Source organism: Perissodus microlepis, chromosome 9 (assembly GCF_051167445.1).
Source record: "Perissodus microlepis isolate ML-2025 ecotype Zambia chromosome 9, ASM5116744v1, whole genome shotgun sequence".
NCBI lineage: Eukaryota > Metazoa > Chordata > Actinopteri > Cichliformes > Cichlidae > Perissodus > Perissodus microlepis.
The window spans coordinates 20,314,001-20,337,683 of record NC_140469.1 but is presented as its reverse complement, the minus strand read 5'-3'; the positions used below and the strand labels follow the sequence as shown (position 1 = coordinate 20,337,683).

At 40.1% G+C, this 23,683-nt stretch overlaps 1 protein-coding gene across 1 annotated transcript; it reads right to left on the bottom strand.

Moving 5' to 3' along the window:
* Positions 1 to 9,487: 9,487 nt before the first annotated feature.
* LOC146380460 (apoptosis-associated speck-like protein containing a CARD) lies at positions 9,488 to 17,593 on the bottom strand. Its single transcript, XM_084939546.1, is given in 2 exon segments — positions 9,488 to 10,189; positions 10,191 to 17,593. Coding segments are annotated over 2 exon segments (255 nt in total). The 5' UTR covers positions 10,346 to 17,593; the 3' UTR covers positions 9,488 to 10,089.
* Positions 17,594 to 23,683: the final 6,090 nt, after the last annotated feature.

Here is a 23,683-nt window from a genome sequence, read left to right as displayed (position 1 = left end):
AAAAACAAACAATCAATGTAACTGATACGTTTCATAGATCATGAAAGGTTAACTAAGAGGCTGTTTTTTCATGTCATGCCATAACCTGCTGATCTGTTGTGACCAGTTCTGTTAAACCCAAAGGTGAACCATGAATTTTACACTAATAAAATCTGCTTCGTCTGAAGTTCCCTCACACAAAGATTTTTTAAAGCTCTATATTATGGTAATCAGCTTCACCATAGCATCAGTTTGAGCGTTGTTATATTGGCAGCCTTTAAGGATTATCATTAATTACTTTTTCCTCAGTCACAGAAAGCCTCAATAAAGGCAGGAGGTACACCGGTTCATTTCTCCAGCAGGAAGCATGATATGAGTTGATGGAATGAGCCAACTAATCTCAATTTGACAAGCATTTCATTTCACTTTATGGGCTGTATATTGCTACTTCTTCAAAATTAAAACCTCTGAAATGAAGAGAGATTTTTCACTGGTTGTTCTCTTTTATGACTTATATCAAACTACATATTAAAAATGCATGGTGATGAATCACAGCCTCAGAGCACTGTAGTTAAAACACATCACGTAGATTCTGTTATCCTGCGTCCTCAAATCAATTTTCCCCCCAATCAGGGCGGATGAAGAGTTGATTCAACCACAGACAAGAGTGATGAATTATAAGTTGTCAGCTAACAAGCAACTTGTCTAACATACATGAAGTAATGTTAGAATTTCTCCCTCCCAGGAACTGGAGCATATACTTCTTTGACAGGATGTTAGCGCAATTAACCACACAGCAATCCATTATCTGTCAGACAGCCTAACAGTATTAACCATGTGACCTGAACCTTGAAATAAATGCCAGAAAAAATTTTTCTGAAAGTTTTTGAAACTGGAGCGTTTGTTGAACCTTTGGCAAAATATATATATGTTTTTAAAAGGATATATATTGTTAACTTGGATAATTTTTGAGACAGTTGATATTTTTGTGCAATTTATTTAGTTTTTTAGGTGTTTTTTTTTTTTAGGTTTTTTAGGTTGTGAAAAGTCACAATGGTGACGATATAGTGCTGTCAAAAAACCATCTAAACCCATGTATCAAATATGATTCACTTGCGTTACAGGAACCAACGCTAAAAGCCCCAACTGAGAAGTCAACTTCATTAGGTGCACCTGTTCATCTGCTTGTTGTAAACTGAGGCACAGAATTACCAGAAGGTGGTGTAATGTGTGGGGGATGTTTTCTTTGCACATTTCGAGCCCCTTAATATCAGTTCTGCATCTATCGCATGCAAAGTGAATGTGTTAACTAAGACAGTCATTTTAAAATGGGCACTCATGCATTGGCTTCATTTGAGGTTAGAACAGAAGTAGTGTACAAGTAAGTTAGTTAAGCTAGCATAAAGACTTAAAGTATTCAGTCAACCTGCAGTATTTCATGCCCTACATGTGTATGACAAACATACGTTTTACAACTAAAATTTGCTCAGCTGTATGATCTTTAAATGTTCTTTGACATTAAAGTGGAAGCAAAAATGCCACATCCCCAGCTTTGGACCCTATTTCGCAAACCTCTTTTCTAACATCTTAGTTGAATTTCGAGTTTTGATGTCACCTTTTTCAGTCTTTTAATGTCTCCCTACTGTATTCAGATGCTTTCAGCCTTTCTGGTCACAGTCGCTCAGCATCCTATCATTATTCCGTCAGAAGCACTCTCTGGCCATTAACAGCTCCCTGTACCATTTGAGATAAGAGTCAGGACTACTGGAGCCAAAGCCTCCGTTGATCAGAAGTAGATGCAGCTGATGTGTCGACTCCATGTTTAGATTTAATTGTTGGAGCAGCTGGGCTTTTAGAAAGAAACACTGTACAGAAGAGGATTTCACATTTTCAAGACTAGATCAAAAAGAACTCACTGCAGCCTCCAAGAAGCCATCGTGACTTTCTTTTTGTCTGTGGCACTTCAAAATGTGACTTATAACCCCATCACTGCCCATTTTGACCCGATTTAAGGTTTCCTTTCAAGAGCAAAAATAACGACTTTACTTCAAAACCCAGAGGGGACGCAAAGTTAAATTATGAGTCAGGTGAAAAGGGACATTGTATATTTCATCCTGTCTGTATTCTGGCTGAAAAGTAGTAAAAAAAAATGAACGTGTATGACTGTGCAGTGGAGGTTCCCGAGAGGCCTCTGCTTTATGCTTTTGTTGCAACTTCAAAGAGTATTTCACAAGGGAATGATCTTTTCTCCTTCTCTTCCCCTCCTGAGATCAGACAGTATTTTGAAAGGGTGGGGACACTTCTTTGTGCTCCGGAGAGTCACAGTGTTCGGCTTTCCCTCAACAGGTGAACTAGATGAAAAAGAGATTTTGATTAAAAAAAAAAAGATGTTATGTTGCATTACTGTTAGATTACCTAGAAATTCATTTGATAATGAAAAATCTCTACATTAGTTGATCGTGGTTCATGTACAGAAACTCAGAGAATGTTCTTTGTTCATCATTTCCACTGTGCTTCAGTGGACATTTGATAGCACACACACATATATTATTCTCTCCCACCAAAAGTCTAATAAAGTCATGTGAAAACATTTTTCACGGGTTCCTGTTCAGCACTGTGAAGTACACCCATACTGCTTCCATAGCAATTAAGGGCCATGATTTAATTTTAAAAACAAAAAACTCCCAAACTTTTTTTTTTTTGCACTTGATATTGAAAAGAACTGAGTGCACCTACGATTAGAAAACAGCACAACTTTTCTAAATGAGCCGTAAGTCTAACCACACCTGTGAGAGCTATTTGAGGCTGTTTTTCCCCATTTAGTAAATTTGACCCAAAGAGGATAGGTGGCGGTCAGGTGCTGCTAATCAAATGCACTTGATTAACTGATCATCAGCAAGTGTGAGTCTCTCTATAAAAGTTCTGGCAGTTTGCTGAGCCAGCGCTTTCAGGTAAGGTGTGTGTTAACGCAATGCTGCAATTAAAAGCAAATGTGGCTCAAGGAGAGAGACTGCAATGTTCAGAGACTGTAGAATTGTAAAAACAGACTCTGCAGGCTGCTGTTAGTATGCTAAATGTTAAAGTTGATGACAGTACAATTTGAAAAAGACTGAACAAGTATGGCTTGTTTAGAATGGGTTACCAGAAAAAAGCCTTTTCTATCTCTCTAAAAAAGAAAAAGGCAGCACAGCTTAGATTTGCAATGACCAACCTCGAACAAACAAAGACTTTTGGAACAATGTCCTTTGAACAGGCGAGACCAAAGTGGAGCTGTTTGGCCATAACGCACAGCACCAAGTTTGGAGAAAACCAAACATCAGCACAAATGCCTTGTAGCAGCTTTCAAGCACGGTGTGGTTATGATTTGGGCTTGTTCTGCAGGCACAGGACCTGAACACCTTTCAATCGTTGAGTCGACCACAGTCGATGAAAAAGAAAAAAAGGAAGGTGTTGCAGTGACTAAGTCAAAGTCCAGACCTCAACCTGATTGAAATCCCTGCAAACCTCACTGAGCTGTTGTAAGGAAGAGTGTACGACTGAAAGTCAAACGGAAAATAATAACTTCAAGTTACTGCTGCTAACAGCGGCTTTTACGGTTGTAATTTGAGGACATGTTAGCATTTATTAATTGAAATTTTAAAAAAAAAGATGAACAAAAACATTTAATCCACATACAGTGTTAAACTGTGTTATCCACAGATGCACCGTTGCAGCTGTAGATGATTGTAGGTGGTTCATAATTAATCAAACATCTTCCACCGAAAAGAAAGATGGAGGCACCTCTGACCCAGCCTCCTGGATTCGTCCTGGAGCAAACACCTTGTAATGCTTCTTATACTTGAATTAAGTTGTGTCGCAACTTAACCCTTTAAAATTTTCCAGAGATTTTTAGGACATACGATTTATTCTGGCACTGTTTAATTAAATTTAAAAACTGAGTGTCAGGGGACACTCTCCATGACACACCAAATGAATCCAATAAAGATGTTTGTCCCAAAATTTGAACATCCTGTTCAGATGTTAGCCATCTCTCTCACATCCTCTTGTTTTTAAGACTTCATAATTATCTCTATATTTGGCCGACCGCATTGCCAAATTGCACTAAAATAACGTAATGATGCTATTATGTTGCTCCAAATATCCTGCTGATCGTGATTACTTTGAAACCATCCTCACTCCTGAAATCCATTTTAAGCAGTTTTCCTTTCTGTGTTGAATCTGTTTCTGCAATCTGCTGCTAAATTTACATGCATCGATCATTTAAGAGTTTGTTGAAACTTTAGAAGAGGGAAGACGTTTGGCAAAGCTGACATCATTCTGCACCGAGCAAAAGGGAGGGAGAAAAGAAAGCGTTATTCAGCTGCTACATTTCAAACATCATATCTGTGACCTTTAAGTGCTGGCATTTTTAGTCCTCTGTATTTTCTTGACTTTAGGTGGCTTGTCAGCTCGACAACCCGAGGTCAAGAAAAAGTAATCCAGACAATATACGTTTAACAAAACCATCACCCTGATTTGTCTCACCGTGGCTGACGTAGTTCGCTCTGATTTATCAGTTTCATATAGAACTCGGACAAAGGATTATGAGGTTGTAGGAGGGTTACATATGACAGAAATGGGGCTCAAATTGGGTTTTTGTCTGACAGCCCTGCGGGTAGACTTTCAGAGGCGGCAGTGTGACTAGACCACCTGTAGCACTGGCTCAAGGCCCACTGATTTGTCCCTGAGCCACACGCTGAATCCTTACAAGCATCATCCTGAAGTGAAACAAATCATGAGCGATTTCCCATAAGCAACCAAAATATATTGCTCATAAAATTAAAGCAACACTTTGAAAACACATCAGATTTTAATAGGGGAAAATGAAATCATGCTGGATAGCTATAGTGGTAATGGTTAACCAAAGTGGAAAAATACTGCAGGCTTGCCCATTCTGCAAAAATGTTATTGCAGCAATTTAAAATGGGTGGTGTCTTGGCAGGATTTCCCCATCTGGACCAGGGTATCACTGAGCTCATGGACACTCTGAGGTGCAACCTGGCAGTATTGGATAGACTAAAACTGGCCTAACCTGGCACCTCTGGTCAGATTAGGTGAGCATAGGGACAGGTCAATGGTATCAATTCCTGCATCCTCCAAAAACTTCCTGCATACTCTTGTTACACAAGATCATTTACCAAGAACCCTGGACCCACTGCACCAGTGTGCACCACCCTAATGACAGTCAGGGTGTTGTTGCTTAGCCTGTAGATGCCTCCCTCCATGGATATGATTTCTCAAGTCATCGCAGGGCACCAGTGGTGGACCAGCCAATGCTGGTATTCCATAGCAAATCCCATCCATGCGTTATGGTGCTGGGCAGTGAACACAGGGCCCACTGGACAATGTTGAACCTCCACACCACCCTCATGAAATCTGTTTCTGATTGTTTGGTCAGAGGCATTCACACCAGTGGCCTATTGGAGGTCTTTTTGTAGGGCACTGGCAGTGTTCATCCTCTTCCTCCTTGCACAAAACAGCAGATACTGGCCCTGATAATTGGTAAGTACTGTCTAAAGTCCTGTCCAGCTCTCCGAGTGTAACAGCCAGTCTCCATGCTTCTGAGACTGTGCTAGGAGACACCAAACTTTCTAGACATGGCCATCCTGCAGGAGTTGGACTACTGTGCAGCCTCTAGGAGGTCCATGTATCCCCTCATGCTACCATTAGTGACTTTGACCCTTGCCAAATGCAACACTAGTGGGGAAAAAACGGTCAGAAAAGATGAGGAGGGAAAAATGTCAGTGGCCTGTTTTTTGTTTTTGTTTTTTATGTTGGAACGTGGTTATGGTGTACAGACCTAATGACAACTTAAACCTTGTTTCCTCTGGTTGCTGTTTATTATTTTCTGTTTTCATATAGCTCCTGCTGAGCGACAACATGCAAAACATACAGTGTTTTAATGAGCTTATTGTTTGCAGCGCTTTTAGGATCTAAGATTCTGGGTGCTGGGGCGAAAGCCTTGTTCATGGTCAAACTTCACAACTTCACATTATACAGGCTACTTGTATTTCACGAGGTACTTCATTAAACCGTAGCTTGAGGTACATTTTAATTAATATGAGTGAAGAGTTGTCTCTGGCCACTCTGCGTCTTGCTACCAGTACATTTTTCCATTTTTAAGTTGCCATTTAATAAACAGTGTGCTCAATCTTCCCATATTACAGCCTGTGCGCCTCTATTAGTCAGATTTTAGGGGTTGTAAAGAGTATGTATGAATCTATAACGACACTTTAAACCAGGCCCCCATGCTGCTCTACTGAACATCTTTACACTCTGATAATTCAAGTGCTGCTGACAGGACTTAATAGAAATGCACTTCCAGTACCTTTAACTCCCCTCTCTGCCTGATATATTTATTAATACTTGCCTCTTGAGTTCCATGTAGTTTCCCAGAAACAGCTGTCTGGTGCGCGACTGGAGTCAAACATGCATATGTCAGTTTCCAGCTACTTATGCTTCTGGAGAACTGTGGAAACTCTTTGGATTTCAACCTTAATGAGCCATATGGGGAAATGGATCATTGTTTTTGCCTCATTATGTGTTTTTAACTTGCAGTATTGACTGCAGACCCTGAGAACACAAGCGCAGATTTCAAGAGTACACTAACAGTACTTCAGCATGTTCAAATTTAGCAAGCCTCTGTCCTAGTACTTACAACGACAAAACATCATGAAATAACTATGTTTGTCATTGTCAGCAGCACTCTCGAGGTGATTATGCAGCTCTTTTTTTTTCAGATCTGAGGACATTTCAGGACAAATGTTAAAATTACATTCATTTTCTCTGAGGAAACTGATCAGATGAAATGGGACCATTAGAATTATCAGCAGCACAATACCGCAGACTCTTATTAACACGTTTCGTTATCCCTGATAATGCCCCCCCAGCTTCAATGCGTCAGCGGTGGTGTTGATGAAACCATATTAATAATGTGGCAACACAAAAGCTTTTCAGGCTGATCACTTATTCTCTTGGCCTAATGCACAGCAGCATTAGCCTCAGTGCTTCTATTATAAAATGCAAAGTCAAATCAGAGCTGGTCCAGCCCTGTGTTATTAGGCGCAGATTGGAAAAACAGCCTCCAGCCTCGCAGCTCAGCATCAACGGTGATTTACCAAGTTAATTCCTCGTTCTTTTTTTTTTTTGACAAACCACCACCAAAAAGCACACATGTAACCTTAAACGTATATAGCAACGTTAATTATTAAGCGGTGCTGCCTTCTGAGCTGCATTTCTCCAAGTTTGTTTGGCTCAGGCATACAGCGGCTGGCTGTTTGTTTATTCAATCCTTCTTCTTTTCATTTGAAAACCTGTGTATTTTGCTCATGAGTTCTTCAAAAAGAATTTCTATTTAAATTAAGCAATGTGCTGTATTTTTTTTTTTGTTTAAAGGTCACTGCTGCCCACGTTTGTCATCAAAATGTAGATGCAAAAAGCGGGCATCTATCCTGAGAAATCTTAATTTAATTCAGCGAGCTACAGTGGAAAGTTTCTGACCCATACATCAAATAAGAGGCTGAGTGGATGAGATTGAAGCAAAAGTTGACATAAGTATGAAAATTACAAAGCATTGTGGGAAATTGCTGGTAATTTAAGCACTTTGCATTTCCTCTACAACATACAACAGAAAGTAATTCGATTTGTGGCCAGGACTGGAAAAAGAAGAAGCTATGCAGCGTTGCACCACTGAAACCTCCCTGCAGCTAAGCTGTAACCAGCAGGTGGGCAGGAAAACAACAAGAAGCCACAGGCAAGTTTTAAAGCTGTGAAAAATAATTTTTTAAGTCAAATAGTAAAGCTCTGAGCCACATAATGAGGTCATATGAACTCAGGCTCAAATAAAATCAACACACAAACAAGACAAAATGACACAGCTCATCAAATGTCTAAATGTTGTAATTGAACTTGTGTGTTTGTCACGGCCCCGACAGGCACTGTCTTTCTCTCTCCTCCTCTCTCTCACTCCCCCAGTCCCTCACTCTCTTGCAGGCTCTCTCTGTGTAGGGTGAATGCTGCTGGAGGGTCACATGAGCAGCAGCTGTCTCTGGGCTTCAGTCCGCCCTTTGGTTATTGACCGGCAGCTTGGTGGTTAGCACTGTTCCAAGGCACAGCAAGGAGGTCCTGGGTTCAAATCCTGCCTCAGGCCTTTCTGTGCGGAGAGTTCACGTTCTCCTCATGCCTCCTCAAACTTAATCCAGTGACGTCTTGATGCATTCTCAATCATCCAGGTAAGTAAATCTCCAAAAGTTGATTCTGTTCATCTGGATGTAGAGTTTTCTACATCCAGTATGGATGGATGCATTTAAGGAAGGGCAGTTCTACCATTCTTCAGATCATAGTTGCTCTAGTAGTGATAATGAGGTTCTTGTGTTTTCTGTATGTGTTGCTTAAATATTTTCTTCCCCAGTTCCTTCCTGTTTGTGTCAGGCTGTTTTGTACTGCTTCCCAGAAAAACACTTCTTAACCTGTGATAGCTTACCAGATGCTTTTTAGTGATCTCGTGGAAAGAAAATGGAAAAGGACTCCTACCTGAAAGCCTTTCCTGCCTGCAAACTCCCCATCTGCAGGCATAGGAGCTCTTACCTGGAGAGTAATCAGTCATTTTCCCTTCCTTCTAAATCACCTGACAGTAACCCTGTCTTTATAACACAGAGACACAATCTTTATAACTTGTGATACCGTCTGTGTGCTGAGTCCACCTGTTCTTTTTCCAGTTAAAACTGGAACTGGAACAGGTGTACTTGTTGTTCCTAAAGTTTCCACAAGTGCACTGGGAGGCAGAGCAGACACCCTCTATGTTATGCTTAAAGTGTGATATTTCACTCCCCTACCTCTCTGCAGGTGTCTCTGGCTCTGGGGCAGTACGTTTCTGATCTCAGGTTAGTGACCTCACCAACCTGCCCTGTGTGTGTGCGTGTGTGTGTGCGTGTTTGTTCTTTTTCCCTCTGTGGTCATCTTTTCTCTCTCTCTGCCCTCCTCTCACCCCAATCGTTTGTAGCAGACAGGCATCCTCCCCCAGAGTCTGGATCAGTCAGAGGTTTCTGCTTTCTAAATAAGAACTTTCCTCCTCACTTTCACCAAGTTCCTGCTCAACAGGGATCACTGAGTTTCTCTCTACAACATCATTTTGGCCTTATATAAAGTGCTTTGAGATGACACATTTTGTGCCAAATAAAATTGAACTGAATATAGTTTTAGAGGCTTGCCAGTCATGGCACGTTCAGTGGTGGGTCAACTAGTACTGTTGTGTTGTTCCAGTGAGAAACTGTTTTCAAATAGATTTAATCATACCATGAAAATAGTATATCAAATTGTCTGGGGTCCATTTTTATGAAGAACTTGACATGTGGAACTAGTTTAATACAAAAGACTTCACTAATTGTATTATTAGGTTTCATAATGAAACACATTTTATTAAAATGAAAAGATTGTATTAATTTACACATAGAAATAGTGTACTCATGAGACCTATTTTACTAGCAGTGACATGAAGAGATTTATCCATTTCCACTGATAAATTGTGAATAAGTACGTTTGCATGAATTATTTATTTTCTGTGAGCAGTAATACAAATGCAGAAAACTATTCATTTGTATGCACGTTAGACATGTTGCTTAATATAACTAATCTCTACATTTCTTTGTGGGTGGCTTCTACTGGGCAGAGTAATTATGATGGATGGAAAATCGGGGGAACGCCGAGATGGGTGCAGGATTTTCCAAAATGCTGGACTTTTCTCCTGCTGTTTGACTGACAGTAATTGTTTCTCTTTTTTAGCATTTCATCTTCCATAAACATCATAATATAACAATCAAAACATAAAGTATACATTTAATGCAGAATCACAAAGGCTAAAATCCAAAGACAGATTCCAAGTTTGGTTGATTTTATTCAGCTGTGTGATGTCACCAGCATTATAAATCCGCCCGCTATCATTTTTAGGCATTTTTAAAAAGTCATATTTTTCTCATGTTTATATCAGACACCCACAGAATCATAATGTAAGCATTTCCCTTTTCTAAACACTGTAACTTTAGAACACAAAACGGATTTCACCACAAACGTCTTTCAGCAGAGGTCATTAACAAGGTGTCTCTCGTGTGTCTGAAGGATTTCGTAGAAGACATCTTTGGAGGCACTCCCAGCTTTCAGGGGACTGTTGTAGAGTCTTTTCCTGAGAGATCTACAGAGCTCTGATTCTGTCACAACGTTCCTGCAGGATAACTTTTTCTTTCAGGAGTTCATCCAGAATCGGCCCAAAGTTGTTCACTCTCTGGATCAGCTCCACTCTGTGTTTATTCACAAAGTGGTTTTCTTCTGGCATTCACACACAGCAATAAACCAAGAAAACACAGGTTGACATGATGAGTTCAGTGATCTAGGACACATCAATTTCTATGGTGAAATACTATTAATAAACGAACCACAGCACTTTAGCCAAGTGAACAACATGTAAACAGTGGGCTTTCTAACAAGAATACACAAGGAGAAAAGAAAATTTCCCAGGAATACATGGCTTGGAAACACAAAGCTAACATGGGAAAGGACAAAGGAAGACTGAGGCAGTGAGGGAAGAGGTCAGCAGCTGTCAACAATCAAGACAACTACAGAAGATGAAGCAGCTAGCAAACTTAAAAAAGAAATAGCTAATGTATACTTTATTAAACCCCTGTAGGGAAATTACTCTCTGCATTTAACCCATTCACTCAGTGAAGCAGTGAGCAGCAACCAATCCAGCACCCAGGAGACAGTGTGTAGGGACGGTACCTCAGGGGGCTCTCAGGGTAGCCGTCCAGTGTATTTGAACACCCGACCTTCCAATCATGGGGTAATGACTTTACTTACAGAGCTATCCCTGCCCCATCAGGAAAGTAACAGGAACACAACACTGAAAGACAAAAAGACAAACAGAGATGTGCCATAACAGAACGGAAACACAAGTAAAAGCCTCAGAGTCATCTGTAACTAAAACTAAGTAACTAACACAGAGAATGCAAGACTCAAATGACAGGCTAAATACAGTACATGCAAGGGTCACTGGAGAGGTACAATAAATGAAAAACAAAGAATCTAAAAAAAATACTGGTGACTTAAAAAGAAGCAAAAACTCAAACAAGAAGCACTGTCAGAAAAAAAGGAATCATGAACTCCCAAAACTCAAAGCCCTGGGTCCAGTATCCATGTACCATGAAATCAACAGCTTCTCTACCTTCCCCCCTCCCGTACTCACGTTCATTCCTCTTCTCTCCGGCACATACCTCCACCAGTCCAGACTCTCTTCCACCTGCTTCCTGTTCTTGCTACAGATCGCAATGTCATATCCAAACATCATGGTCCACCGAGACTCCTGCCTGAACTCATCTGTCAACCTGTCCATCACCACTGCAAACAAGGAGCTCACAGCCCTCAAACCTCTCAGTCACTCCAGCTGCAGCAATGTCTCACTGTCCTCATGTTCTGCACCATCCTCATGCCTTTCTCTTCCTTTCCTACCTTCCTCGTGCACTACCACACTCTTTTTTTCTGTCACCTTCTCATATACTTTCTCTAGATTTAAATAAACAATATTAAAAAATAAAAATGACAAAACAACTGAGAAGAAAACCGCATAAAATATAAAACCGAAGCTACATATTAAACATATTAAAACAAATGTTTCCTTGCTTCTTCCTTGTTTATTTAATCCTCCGATACAAGATGAGTTACCTTGTTGGTGTATAAAAAGAGCAGCAGGTAACTGCTAAATCATTAATAGCTTTGCAAATTAGTAGCAGAAATCAATTTTACAGATCACAGCACAGGAGCCAGCTGTAATTAGTGATATCCTTCGTGGAAAACTTTTCTTTTTTTCCCCCTCTGCATGTATTTATGTCTATGAAGGGAAAATGGCTAGTCATGATCATGCTTCCAGTTTATTTACTATCATTAAGCAAAGCAATACATTTAATTATTTCTCAAATGTATCTTCACAGGTTAGAGACAAAGGGTGCTTTCACTTTTTTTTTAGCCATCTGTGCGAACTAAGCTCAAATGTAGTACACATGCACACCTGATGCCAAATGTTAGCATGACTGTATCTCCAAAAGCACGGCTGTGATTTTTTTTCATGCATTAATTTTTAAAAGACATTACCACTTAAGAGAAAAGGGAGCATTTATTACATTAACATTATGTTAAATTGTTGCTCTCCTGTGGGTGGGTGTTGTTCACAGTCTCATATTGATGCCACAAATCATTATTTATGAATTGCTGAGGATAAAATACAATTGCTTGCAGCTACATTTCATTCAAAGCTATCCTGAAACATGGTCACAACCCCAACTGCACCACTGGATACAGCTAATAGTGCTATTAAACCCAGCACTGAGTGTGCTAGTGACACCCAGCTGTTAAAAAAATATATAGAGAAAGTTACAACTATTACAGGAACGATGATGAATGTGTCATATGAGGAACAGAAAATGTCCCATTAATATATGTCCCAAAATTAAATATTTGCAAATGGTGGTTTAAAACATTTTTATGAGGGAAATGCCAAAAAAGTCAGACATTTGATTTATTCATATTCACGTGGCAAGTATGTGAAAATGTTCCGATATACATTTCATTTTAAGGTCAGTTGTAGTAATTTACTCGTTTTTTGATTGTTTCTGATCGTTAGGAGACGACTTAATACATCAAACTGCCTGTGATGCATGTGCTGTCTGGTGCACGTTCAGCCACACCGCCTGCAGGATGTTAATTGTTATCGAAAAAAAGAAAATAAATTACTGGGCCAGTAATTGAAACGGAAAAGAAGGAGAAAAAGTCTCAATTGTCCTCAAATAGTCAGAAAATGCAATTTTTCACAGAATTCAAGATGACGTCTTCTGAAAGCTGTGTGCATATATAATTGGGTACAAATGTGCCAGTAAAGTGATGATGCTGAGACATGCATCGATCGTGTCTATTGACGGCTTTCACTTCTCATTAAGTCATAGGCATCCATCACAAAGCTAGAGGTTCCCTAGGTGACGGTTAGTGGAGGATCGTGGGGAGAAGCGCCAGCGTACCACAGCTGACATGCAGAGGCGGTTAGGAGAGCTCTCACTGTGTACTGGTTGCAGAATAGATTTGCCTCATATCTAAAAGTATGTGTCAAGGTTGTGTGGACCTATACTACGTGCCTGCCTCTGTGTGTGTGTATAAAACACACAGTAGGGAGCCTCTGTACAACCCACTGATGCCAAGCATGTTTTAAGGCCGGAGGGCAAATCAGTAGACGGATGACTTCTGATGCTGTGAGACAGTCGAATTTCTACAGAGCGTGGCTGTTTTCTTTGTGTAATATCAGGCTCCAGTGGGTTTGTGATCTGTCTCCAGTCTGATTGTTTTATATATAGAAGCGTATTATCTTGGTATTAGGTCAGTGTTGCTCATCTCGATGCAAAGATAGGAGAGATAAATGTGAGGATTCAGGAGACCTTTATCTGAATGATCTAAGACACTGTCTGTGGTGGATGTTCATGACTAACAGTTTGGAATTAATCATAAATAAGAGCTAAATTTGATCAAAATTAATGAAAGAAACGTGCAAAACTGCTGATTCTGTTGCAGATGTGAGAAAATATACATTTTACTAGCATTTTAAAAAATTCTATGTTGAATATAGAGTTTGAAGCACCTTTCTCCTCTGTACGTACGTGTAAGTGGTTCATTTCACGTGTTTGTTGCATACACTGTATGTAAAAACAAACGTTTCCATTGACTCAGAAAAGCTAAGGCAAAATGGCAGTGCCCTTTTTGTATATTTCTTACTAATGGCCAGCAGGGGGCGATGCCTCTGTTTTGTTTTGTTTTTTTAATTTTCTCTTATCTTTTGTGATGTGAAAAATAAGAAGTGGATCCGACTGTGACACTGTGCTCTCATTGGCTAATGATGTAAGACTGAGAAGTCAATAGCCAATTAGCACACCCTGGAAAATCTTTCCTTTTGCCTCTAATAATGATCATCGTTGGTAAATGAAAAAAAATGGATGCAAAGATCCCCCAGGTGACCTGTTGTGGTTGATGGAAACTGATGGCAGGTGCGACTCTCCAAGCTTTAGTGAAACTGTGAAAATAACAACACAAGCCAGAAAACTGGAGGCCATCCACCTTCAAAGTAAAGGTTGTGCCCTTTGAAACATGCTCACTGCAGTGCTTGTCCATTTCCAGTTTACATTTATGCTTTTTTGAATTGTGCATCCAATTCCAATCTACTAGAAAAGTAAACACTATGGGAGATTTTTGGTGCAGTGCCTTCTGTGACTCTGATTTTACCCAAAAAGAACCAAAAAACTCCAGAAACTTCTGCCAACCAGTCAGAGAAAACATGTTAATTCCCAACAAGGTACTGGGTGGATGTATCAAGTCCAATGTAGTGGACAACACGTGAGAAACCTCAATATCCATAAGCCTTAAAGCAGGTGTTCATAGGCTAAACATGGCTGAAGACTGCTTAGAAACCAGGAGCTACATCAAAAGTTGAATTTCATGGATTTGGACAAAACTCAGTTATGGTGATGAAAGAATAGCCTTCGGGGGACCAGGTGTCCTACTCTTTGGGACTGCCACACACTGAGACAATGTCCTGCATTATAAATGGCTCTAGTATTGAAAAGTCGGCCCTGCTGGACGGGCACTTTTCTAAAGTTTGGCTTTTATCCAGTGGCTGTGAAGAAAGCAGGAAAGGCTGTTATTACGCTCAATGGGGAAAATTTCAAATTTCACCACATAGTCAGGAGCTATGCAGATTTCTAAGACAATGATGGAAACTACCACATATAAAAGAAATGCAACAATAGAGGCTAAAAAATGACTATATAGGTGGGGGAAATGGGTGGAGGGCAATTTTCAGAATTCTTTTGCCTTGATATATATTTTTTGCTTTTATCATTATTTTTCAATTTTACACAAAAATGACAAAGATGTCATGAAGTGACACAGAACATGTGGGCAGCACAAAAAAAGCTGGCTCCTAAAGAGATGCCCAGCTATGACTGCAACCCTACTGAAAGTCACAGATGATTAGAGGACAGAACTGCAGTTAAAATAACAGCAAACAGTTTTCACAGTTTCTGGGAAAGAAAAAAATAATACATGAGAAGATTATCAGACAAACTTTAGCTTTCATTTATGCTCACTGTATTTATGCAGAAAGTTGTATTTGGATAAAAAGTTGTGTATTTCTTTCAGAATATGTTTGTCTTTTTTTGTACTTCATTTATTTTTCTGGGATTTAATCAGTTGAAACACCTGCTGGTTCAGTTTCTCAGGAGCTGCTTAATTGATTTGTTTTGTTTATTTGTCATTTTGCTTTTATTTTGTATTTCTATGTCCATTTTCATTTCTAGTATGTTAAGATTTATATATGGAAAGCAGATCTCAAGTGCAAGCCTGATGGGAGAGTGTATCAATCTGCAGAAGCTTTTGAAATCAGCATCATCACTTCTTTGCATCAGTCTTTTCAATCTGCAGTTATGCCGAATTACACAAACATGATGCTTTTCATCATTTAATGCAAATATGCATTTTCTGTGATGACAGGCTTAAATCTAAAAGCATTTAAGTTGATCATATTTACAGTGTTTTGTGGTTAAATAGCAACTGTCTCATTTAAGTGAAGTTATTATGGATTATACTAAGTTATTATACTGTACATAAGGATTTACTGAGTAAAAGTCCTCACCCATCTCATCATTTTTAGCTTCTGTCGAAATCTTCCATCACTTTTGCCTCTTTGTCCAACATTTTCACTTCATCATCACCTAAATTTTCCAACTTTGCCCCCATCTTTTACTCTCCTACCTTGATGTAGAGGACCGCCAGCGTGCCTTCCAATCCCCCGGCCATTGATTGTAAATGTCCCGCTCACTCACAGTGCACATTCAGCATTTCTGAAGATGATCAGCTGTTCCCCTGAGTCATAGATCAAAAACAGTGAGCCCCTCTGGCTCCACACCTCAAAGTGAATCATGCAAACATCTGCAATACGAAGCAGCTTCAGGGGGATTATTTGTTATGATCACATATTTGCTTGTGTGGGAGATTGATAATGAAGCTGGGCCAATTAACTTTACACATTATCATTCACACAAAAATTTATTATCTTTTTTCTGTATTACCTACAATTTTTTTCTCTTTGTTCTAAGTGTTGGCCACATCGATCACCCACACAATCTTTATGAATCAAGTCAAGTCATCTTTATTTATATAGCACATTTAAAAGACATCAAGTGTTGCCCAAAGTGCTGAACAGAGGAATATAATACAAAGAATTTAAATAGATAGAATAGAATCAAAAAGGAGTGTGTGTGGTTTCTTTGGGGCCAAATACTATTGAAGACACCATTATCATATTTATAGTGTTACAACGAAAATTACCCCTTCCCCCAAAGGAATGGTTTTACAGGCGGAGGTTGCTTCTCATCTTTTCTGACTGCTTTCTCACTAGTTTTGTATTTCAGAATCAGAATCTGAATACTTTATTAATCCCTAAGGAAATTATGTAATGTATTGTATAATGTATTTGGATTGGGTCAGAGTCACTACTGATATCATGAGGTGATACCTGAACCTCACAGTTGTTGCAGAGGTAATCACATGAATACGTGCCATTGCCAGAAGGTTTGCTGTCTCAGTAGCATGGAGACAAGCTGTTATTTTAGGCGAGCTGGACAGGGCAGTAGAAGGTCCTTAACCCATGAACAGGACTGGTATCTGCTCCTTTGTGCAAGAAAGAACAGGATGAGCACTGCTATTGCTATAAAATATCCTCCAGCAGGGCACTGGTGTGAATGTCTCTGACCAAACAATCAGTAACCCCAACAACGATGACTGCATATGTGTGGCCAACTAGAGTTTCAACATCCTCTGTTTGGCACCGTGCTTGATGCCCAGCACCATGGAGCCTACTGGCATATGCCATAGAATACCAGAATTGGCAGGTCCATTACCTGCAAAATGCTTTTCACAGATGAGAGCAGGTTCACCCTGAGCACATGTGGCAGACGCGAAAGCCCCCGGAGTCTCTGTGGAGAACATTGTGCTGCCTGCTACATCATTCAGCAAGACCAGTTTGGTGGTAAGTCAGCGATGGGGAGGCACATACATGGAGGGCCTCTACACGCTAGGCAATGACACCTTGGACCCAATGTCAGACCCTATGCTGGTGAGGTGGGCCCTGGGTTCCTCCTTGTGCATGCAGGTAGTTCCTGAAGGGTGAAAGAATTGATACCATTGGTCCCCATGCTTGCTAAACCCAATAGAGCACCGCTGGGACATCATCTTTCTGGTTTGCCAGGTTGCACCTCAGACTGTCCAGGAGCGCATTGATGCTCTGGTCTATCTGGGAGACCCTCCAGGACCAGACCCGTCGTCTCAATCAGAGTAAGATGTTATCAGGCATAAATATCAGCACATGGTAGCAATACAAACTACTGAGTAATATTTTGAGTCACTGCAATGAAATTTAGGCAAAGTGGACTAGCCTGCTGCATCATTTGATCACTTTGATTTTCAAGGTCTCTTTGAATTCGGCTCTCTGTAGGTTGATCATTTTCATTTTCATCAAACAATGCAGCATCATTTCCTTCCTAGTATGTTACCCAGGTCAGATCAGTAGAAATACAGAACGATGATTTTATATTTCTTGCAATAATAATTGAACCTTTTTTTTGCACATGCAGGTTGTTCCAAAAATACCAAATATTGCTTTTTGGCACCACGCTGTTCTTCCAGCATCTGCTCTACATGTGTACATAGTATAATATCTATTAAGCCTGGAAGTTGCAACAGTTCTCTGCCATATTTCTGTGCCATTGTGGTGACCATTAGACTACTTCTGTTATCTGTTGCTTGCAATCTCCCGCCCGTATTAATGGAGTCTCTCTTTGCCTCTTCTAGTTGCCTGCTCCATGCTCCCTTTGAAACATCACCACCTTCAAAACACATTCACCTGTTTCCTGTGGAATCATCCACCCTAATTTATTTGCTTTATCACCTAAGAAAGGACTTACTCTACCTGTCACCTCCACCAACATATTTGTTACCCCGAGCTGCTAACATCGTGCACATCCGAGTTTGACGTCACATGTTATGGCATGCACAACTGTATTTGTGGCACTTCAGCCAGTCATGCACCTCTGGATGTAACCAGCTACACAACAGTACAACTGTCTCGTATTTTACTGCCATTTTAATGATGTTCCAGCTCAGAGATACACAGATTATACAGAGGAAGATGTTGCAACTGTTTGAAAACTTAAGACTTCGTGGAAAACATCTCAAGCGGTGACACCAATCATTCAGGAGAATACTGCAGCAGCTTCCTGTGCTTTAAAGGCAGGCATAAATAGAAATGACTGCGTCATGATATTATGGCGGGGCACGATGCAACGTGGAAGGTTTATTGGTGCATTAAGTCTTTGCTCTTAAACAACTGAAGCAGAACTGTCACAAACAATCAAGTTCCTCTCTGCAAACAGTACTCTCTATTTGGACTCTAACTTATTATCTACTGGCAGAGCTTCTGTGTGTGAACCAGCAGTGGTGCACCTCCAACCTACTACCTGAAAACTGTTCACTCCCTGTCAACAAACACTTTCCTCACCCAACTATTGCTCGAATCTGGTCCTTGGGTCCACTTTTTTCCAAACAAGGACAATCAGTTTCTCTGAATTTAAAAAAAAGAAGAAGAAGAATATGAATTTCACAAAGAAGCATGTTTGACTTGATGCCTCTATCAGGAGGATTTACTTTGAAGTGAGTTCAACATAGCTTGGCTTTTTTGTCATTAACTGCCAGGACCAAACCAAACCTAAGACCCCAGATGGAGATAACGGGTATCAGCACAGTACTTATTGGCTTTCTTTGTTAACTCCGGCTTTCTGCTTCAGGCTCTTTGGTCACATAAAAGGAAGTGTCTTAGTGCCGCCTACTTAAGTCGGACAGAATATTATCAGAGGGCCGGGGGGAAGGCAAACAGGGGTTGCTAAAATAAAACAAGAGACCAGTGCTGCAGAAAACTAATCTTGCGTGAATTTTATTGCTGGGTGTGCTCTCAGTGATAGCTGCACATTAGAGCTCTGAAACGTATACATTTAAACATGACTCTCAAGTAGTGCATACAGGTGTGATGCTGTCACATCGCCTAAAGAAGAGAACCTCATAATCACAGTCTTTGCCCAAAGCAAAGCAAAACTGATTTTCCTGGCTGAATATTCTAACCCGTGCTTCCTCAGCTGCAGTACCAGCAGTGTAAAACAGACCAAGCCTTAATACATACTTTGGATTTTCTCCATTAACACCTGAACACATGCAAATTGCCAGAATAATGCAGAGCATGCAGGCCGAGATCTTCGAATTTTATTGCACAGCTTCCTTCGGTGGTGTCAGCGGGCTATGTGTCTAAAATCATAGAATCTGCATCACACTTACCGCATGTTTGCAAGAAAAGAATCACTGAAAATGTAGTGGTGAAAAGAATTTTACTAGGCTATGAAAAATGAAGGAAATGAAATGTACAACAGCCAGATAAAACATAATAAAACAGAATGGCACTCAAAATTTAAAAATGTGTTTTTGTGGGGAAGGTCACAAAACTCTTCACTTTGCACTGATGTGTACTGCACTGCAAACCTCTTAAAGTACAATGTTGTATAAAACAAAACAAATTAAATATATAGAGAAAATATTTGTTCTTGTTTTTGTTGATGTGACAGTAATGTAGTTACAGATCACTTTAAGCACAAAGGGGGCTTGGTTACATCCAGTGAAAGGTCAAAGTTTGGATGAAAACCTGAATGGGACAAATCTTTCTCTCAGGAGCTGGAAGAGACCAAAAGTACGCAAAAATAACAACAACAAAAAAACATTCATTCACGACATGACAATAAACACAACTTCAAAAATGTTGTGTGCACGCTGTCTACCCCCTTGCATTGTATTCATGTGCAGCTGTGTGTAACAAAGGGAAGAACGCTGCGTGTTATTTGAAATTGATTTACTGGTTTAATCTGAAAGTTGATCATTAACTATAAATGGTCAGCACTTGGTAGACACATTGCTTGTTTAAGAATTCGAATCAAAGGAGGTCTTTTTTCTTATTACTTTCCATTACATATCTAAAACAACAGAAGGTTGGCAGCAACACGGTTGATTTAGTCCGCATCGTGACAAAGCAGCCTTTGACTCAGCAGCTCAGACTGATACAGTTTGGAGAAACAATTTATCCCTTTGACCTCAGGGATGGGAGATTATTGCCACACTTTTTGTTTTTTCCAGCGATGCCAAAATGCCTTTCTGTGTTGGGTGGAAGTCTCATAATTCTCACAACAGAACAACGCGTTCAGTTCCCCACATTTATTGTACGAATCCAGCAGGGAAAACCTCGAGCCAGAAATAGCAGCTCTCACATCTGAACCTACACATTTTCCATCTCTGCTTCATGTTATCGAGTGAAAACACTAAAGGTAAACACTTACAACACACAAATACGAAGAGTTGATTTATTACCAGGCATCACGGCGATGACCTCTATTACTGTGCGTTTCTGGTGAGATGATTTATGAAAAGAAAAACAAAAAGGAGAACGAATCACTGCTGGTTGGAAAATGGATTTTGATGCCCGTGGAGTTTGTAAATCAGGCAGGAAAAGTGATTCACGACACATAATGACCACAGCTCTGCTCTTTTTGTTCAGATTATGGGAGAAAGACCAGCAGGGTGGGGTTTGATTAAACCAAAATAAAGACGGGTGGGAGCGGGAGTGTTGCAGTAATTCAGAAGGACATCAGAACAATAAACCTTTGACAGCCTCTGAGAGATTCTAACATTTTAAAAACAACAGTAATTGCAATTTTCTCATTTCAAATTTGAATTTGATTCTTGCATACTTTAACTGGCCTGTCTGAGAGATCCTGAGAAAATCGATGCTTTAAACTCACGACTGTGCTTATATAATCTGAACTTAAATCAGATCCAGTATTCCTCTCTGACCCACTCGCGTCTCCGCGCCAGCAAACGAAACACGCGACGACGGCATCCATCTGTCCTTTCGTGCCTGTAAGTTCGGGCGAAGCTGTGAAAGATGCTCCGCCGACCTCCCACACATCTTCACAAAAGCTGCAAATTATCAGCAAACTGTGAATGTCATCTTCGGAGTTGTACACTTGTAAACGGTGAGATCAATCACGGCTCCTGTCAGAGGCAGATCAATAAGTTTTCACACCACGGAGTCAAAGTTAAAAATACCAAGCTGCAACTGCTGAGCGCAGTCATTAGCAGATCGAGCCGGTCAGCAATAATCTCTGCTGCACTGTGAGCCTGTTTTGAGATCATGTTTGGAGTGGAAGTTTACTTTTTTAGGTTCCATCACTGACCCCAAAAAACAGAGAAAAAAAAATTATTTTTTTTTATTTTTTGCTCTTCGAATAGTCACATCTGACGCTGTTTACTTCTGAGCACAGACACAGACTTTACAATGTAATCTTTTCCTAAGTCCTTTTAATCCCTCGCTGCGGTTCGCGAACACTGGTTGAGTTGTGTTCGGTCACACGTACGTGAGCATTTTTTTTCCATGAGCTTAGCAGAGTACAGGTTGGCATGCAGGAAGGCCAGGGTGGATCTGGAATATTAATGCATTGTATGGACTCCTGAAGGGGAATTCTCCTGAGCTTGCTCATCTACAGTTGGGGTCAGAGGTCAGGACCAGTTAGAGAAGGAATGCTAGAAAAGGTCTGGTGATTTGCTCAAGAGCACCTGGTGTTTAACAAAGCCACGTGAGCCGCATTCATGTCTCTCCGCACTGGTCTTGGCTCAGAACAGATGTGTGCAGATGATTACAGCAGGGATCTCCAGCAGATTAAAGCAAAGGTCTGGCTCTTTGGCAACTCTGTGCAAGATTTAAAAATGACAATCACATGCTCATCTGTTACATAATCGCCACCAATGTAGGCGAATTCCAGTTCCACCGAGGGGTTGGTAGCTGCAGAGAGATACAATACCAATCTATGTCTAAGTCTATAGCTTCTGTCAGATGATTACAGATTGATTTTTGTGGACACCCGTAGCTCCCAGAGGATGAATCCTAATTACTTTAAGGATCTTCTTACTTTTCCCTTTCACTTGTTGTTATTCAGTGCAAAAAGTTACACGTATTTATTGAATTCAGATTAATATACTTAACAGATTTCAAGTAGTTTCTCGTCATTTGCTAGGTTATCATACACACTTCTCATATGCAACGCTTTCTCCTGCAATCTAGCACAAATGTGCAGCACAGGCTCTGTTCAAGCTCTGTTTTTCTCTACTGAAGTTCTGGAGGCACAGCGATCAATCCTCTTAGTTCAATATGCGTTACGGATGACAGCGAGTTCAATCTCGTGAATCTAAGTCTTAAATAATCTTCTATGTATGGTCTCATGTTTGTCTAGCACCGTTATAAACTTATAAAAACCAAATCACTTCACCCCAACAGTGACTCTAATATGATGTAACTGTTTCTTTCCTCTTCACAAAAGCCATTTTCGCTGTCCTTGCTGGATTTCTTCTTTTTTTCATTCATTGATTTTCTATACCTTTCTCAGTGCTATAGCCTTCCCCAGAATGCACTAGGCAAGAAGTGAATTTCCCAAATTCATTTTGCCCTCCTGTATGAAAACACTGGGGGCGTACTGTAGCTTTTTCTGCTTTTCAAATATTTGCCCATGTTTTCTCTGAGCCCCTGGGATGGGTTCGGCCCTGAGTCAGAGTCAGAGGATTTCATCTGTCAACAAAATGATAAAATGATCTCCTCCATGGATGACAAATGGAGTAATCACTTTGTTAAGTGCCTCACAATTAAAGCTCACTATTCATGTGAACTGATTAAAAATACTTAAAAACTTTCTTAGCAGTGCATTTTATGGGATCTAATAAGAAAAATGCACTACAAAGTAAATAAAAGTTATTGCGAGTAGATAAGAAATTATAAACAGCAGATGACTAACTCGACCTCTTTCCTATGTGGAGAAATTTCAGACTAAACTAGAAATGTAATGAAAGGATACAGGTAGCAGAAATGAGTTCATTTGTTATTGTTTGGATTAGCTGCAAAACAGCTTAAATTATTTAATGACTCTTGACTTTTATATTATCTTAGTCCTCAAGTTTGCGATAATTAATGAAGCTTGCAGAAGCTGAGTTTCCTGAGGGCCTCGGACATTGCGTAGCTGCGCCATAGATGACATGCTTAGGATGATTCGCATTATGATCCATCGTGAAACTTTATATTATGATCACACAAAGCCTCTAATGTTAAAATTTAGCTCTGCATTTCTGATTTAATACTTGAGTCAGTGCAGCCTGGTAATGAGGTTTACTGCTGATCAGCTATAACATTAAAAGCACCGATTGATACTATTAAGGTAGTTAAATATTGCTTATAATCCGCTTACAAAAGAAGATTTTGCTGGGGAGCCTGGCAATTAACTGGATATTGCTTCAACATGTACCACCCATGTAAATATCACTGTGGACAAAGCACATCCTCCCATGTCGGCAGCACTTCCCCACAGTCATGGTCTTTCAGAATGGAACAGCGTGCCCCACACCACACCACAAAAATGGCTCATGTCTGAGAAACAAACCAAATGGATTAATC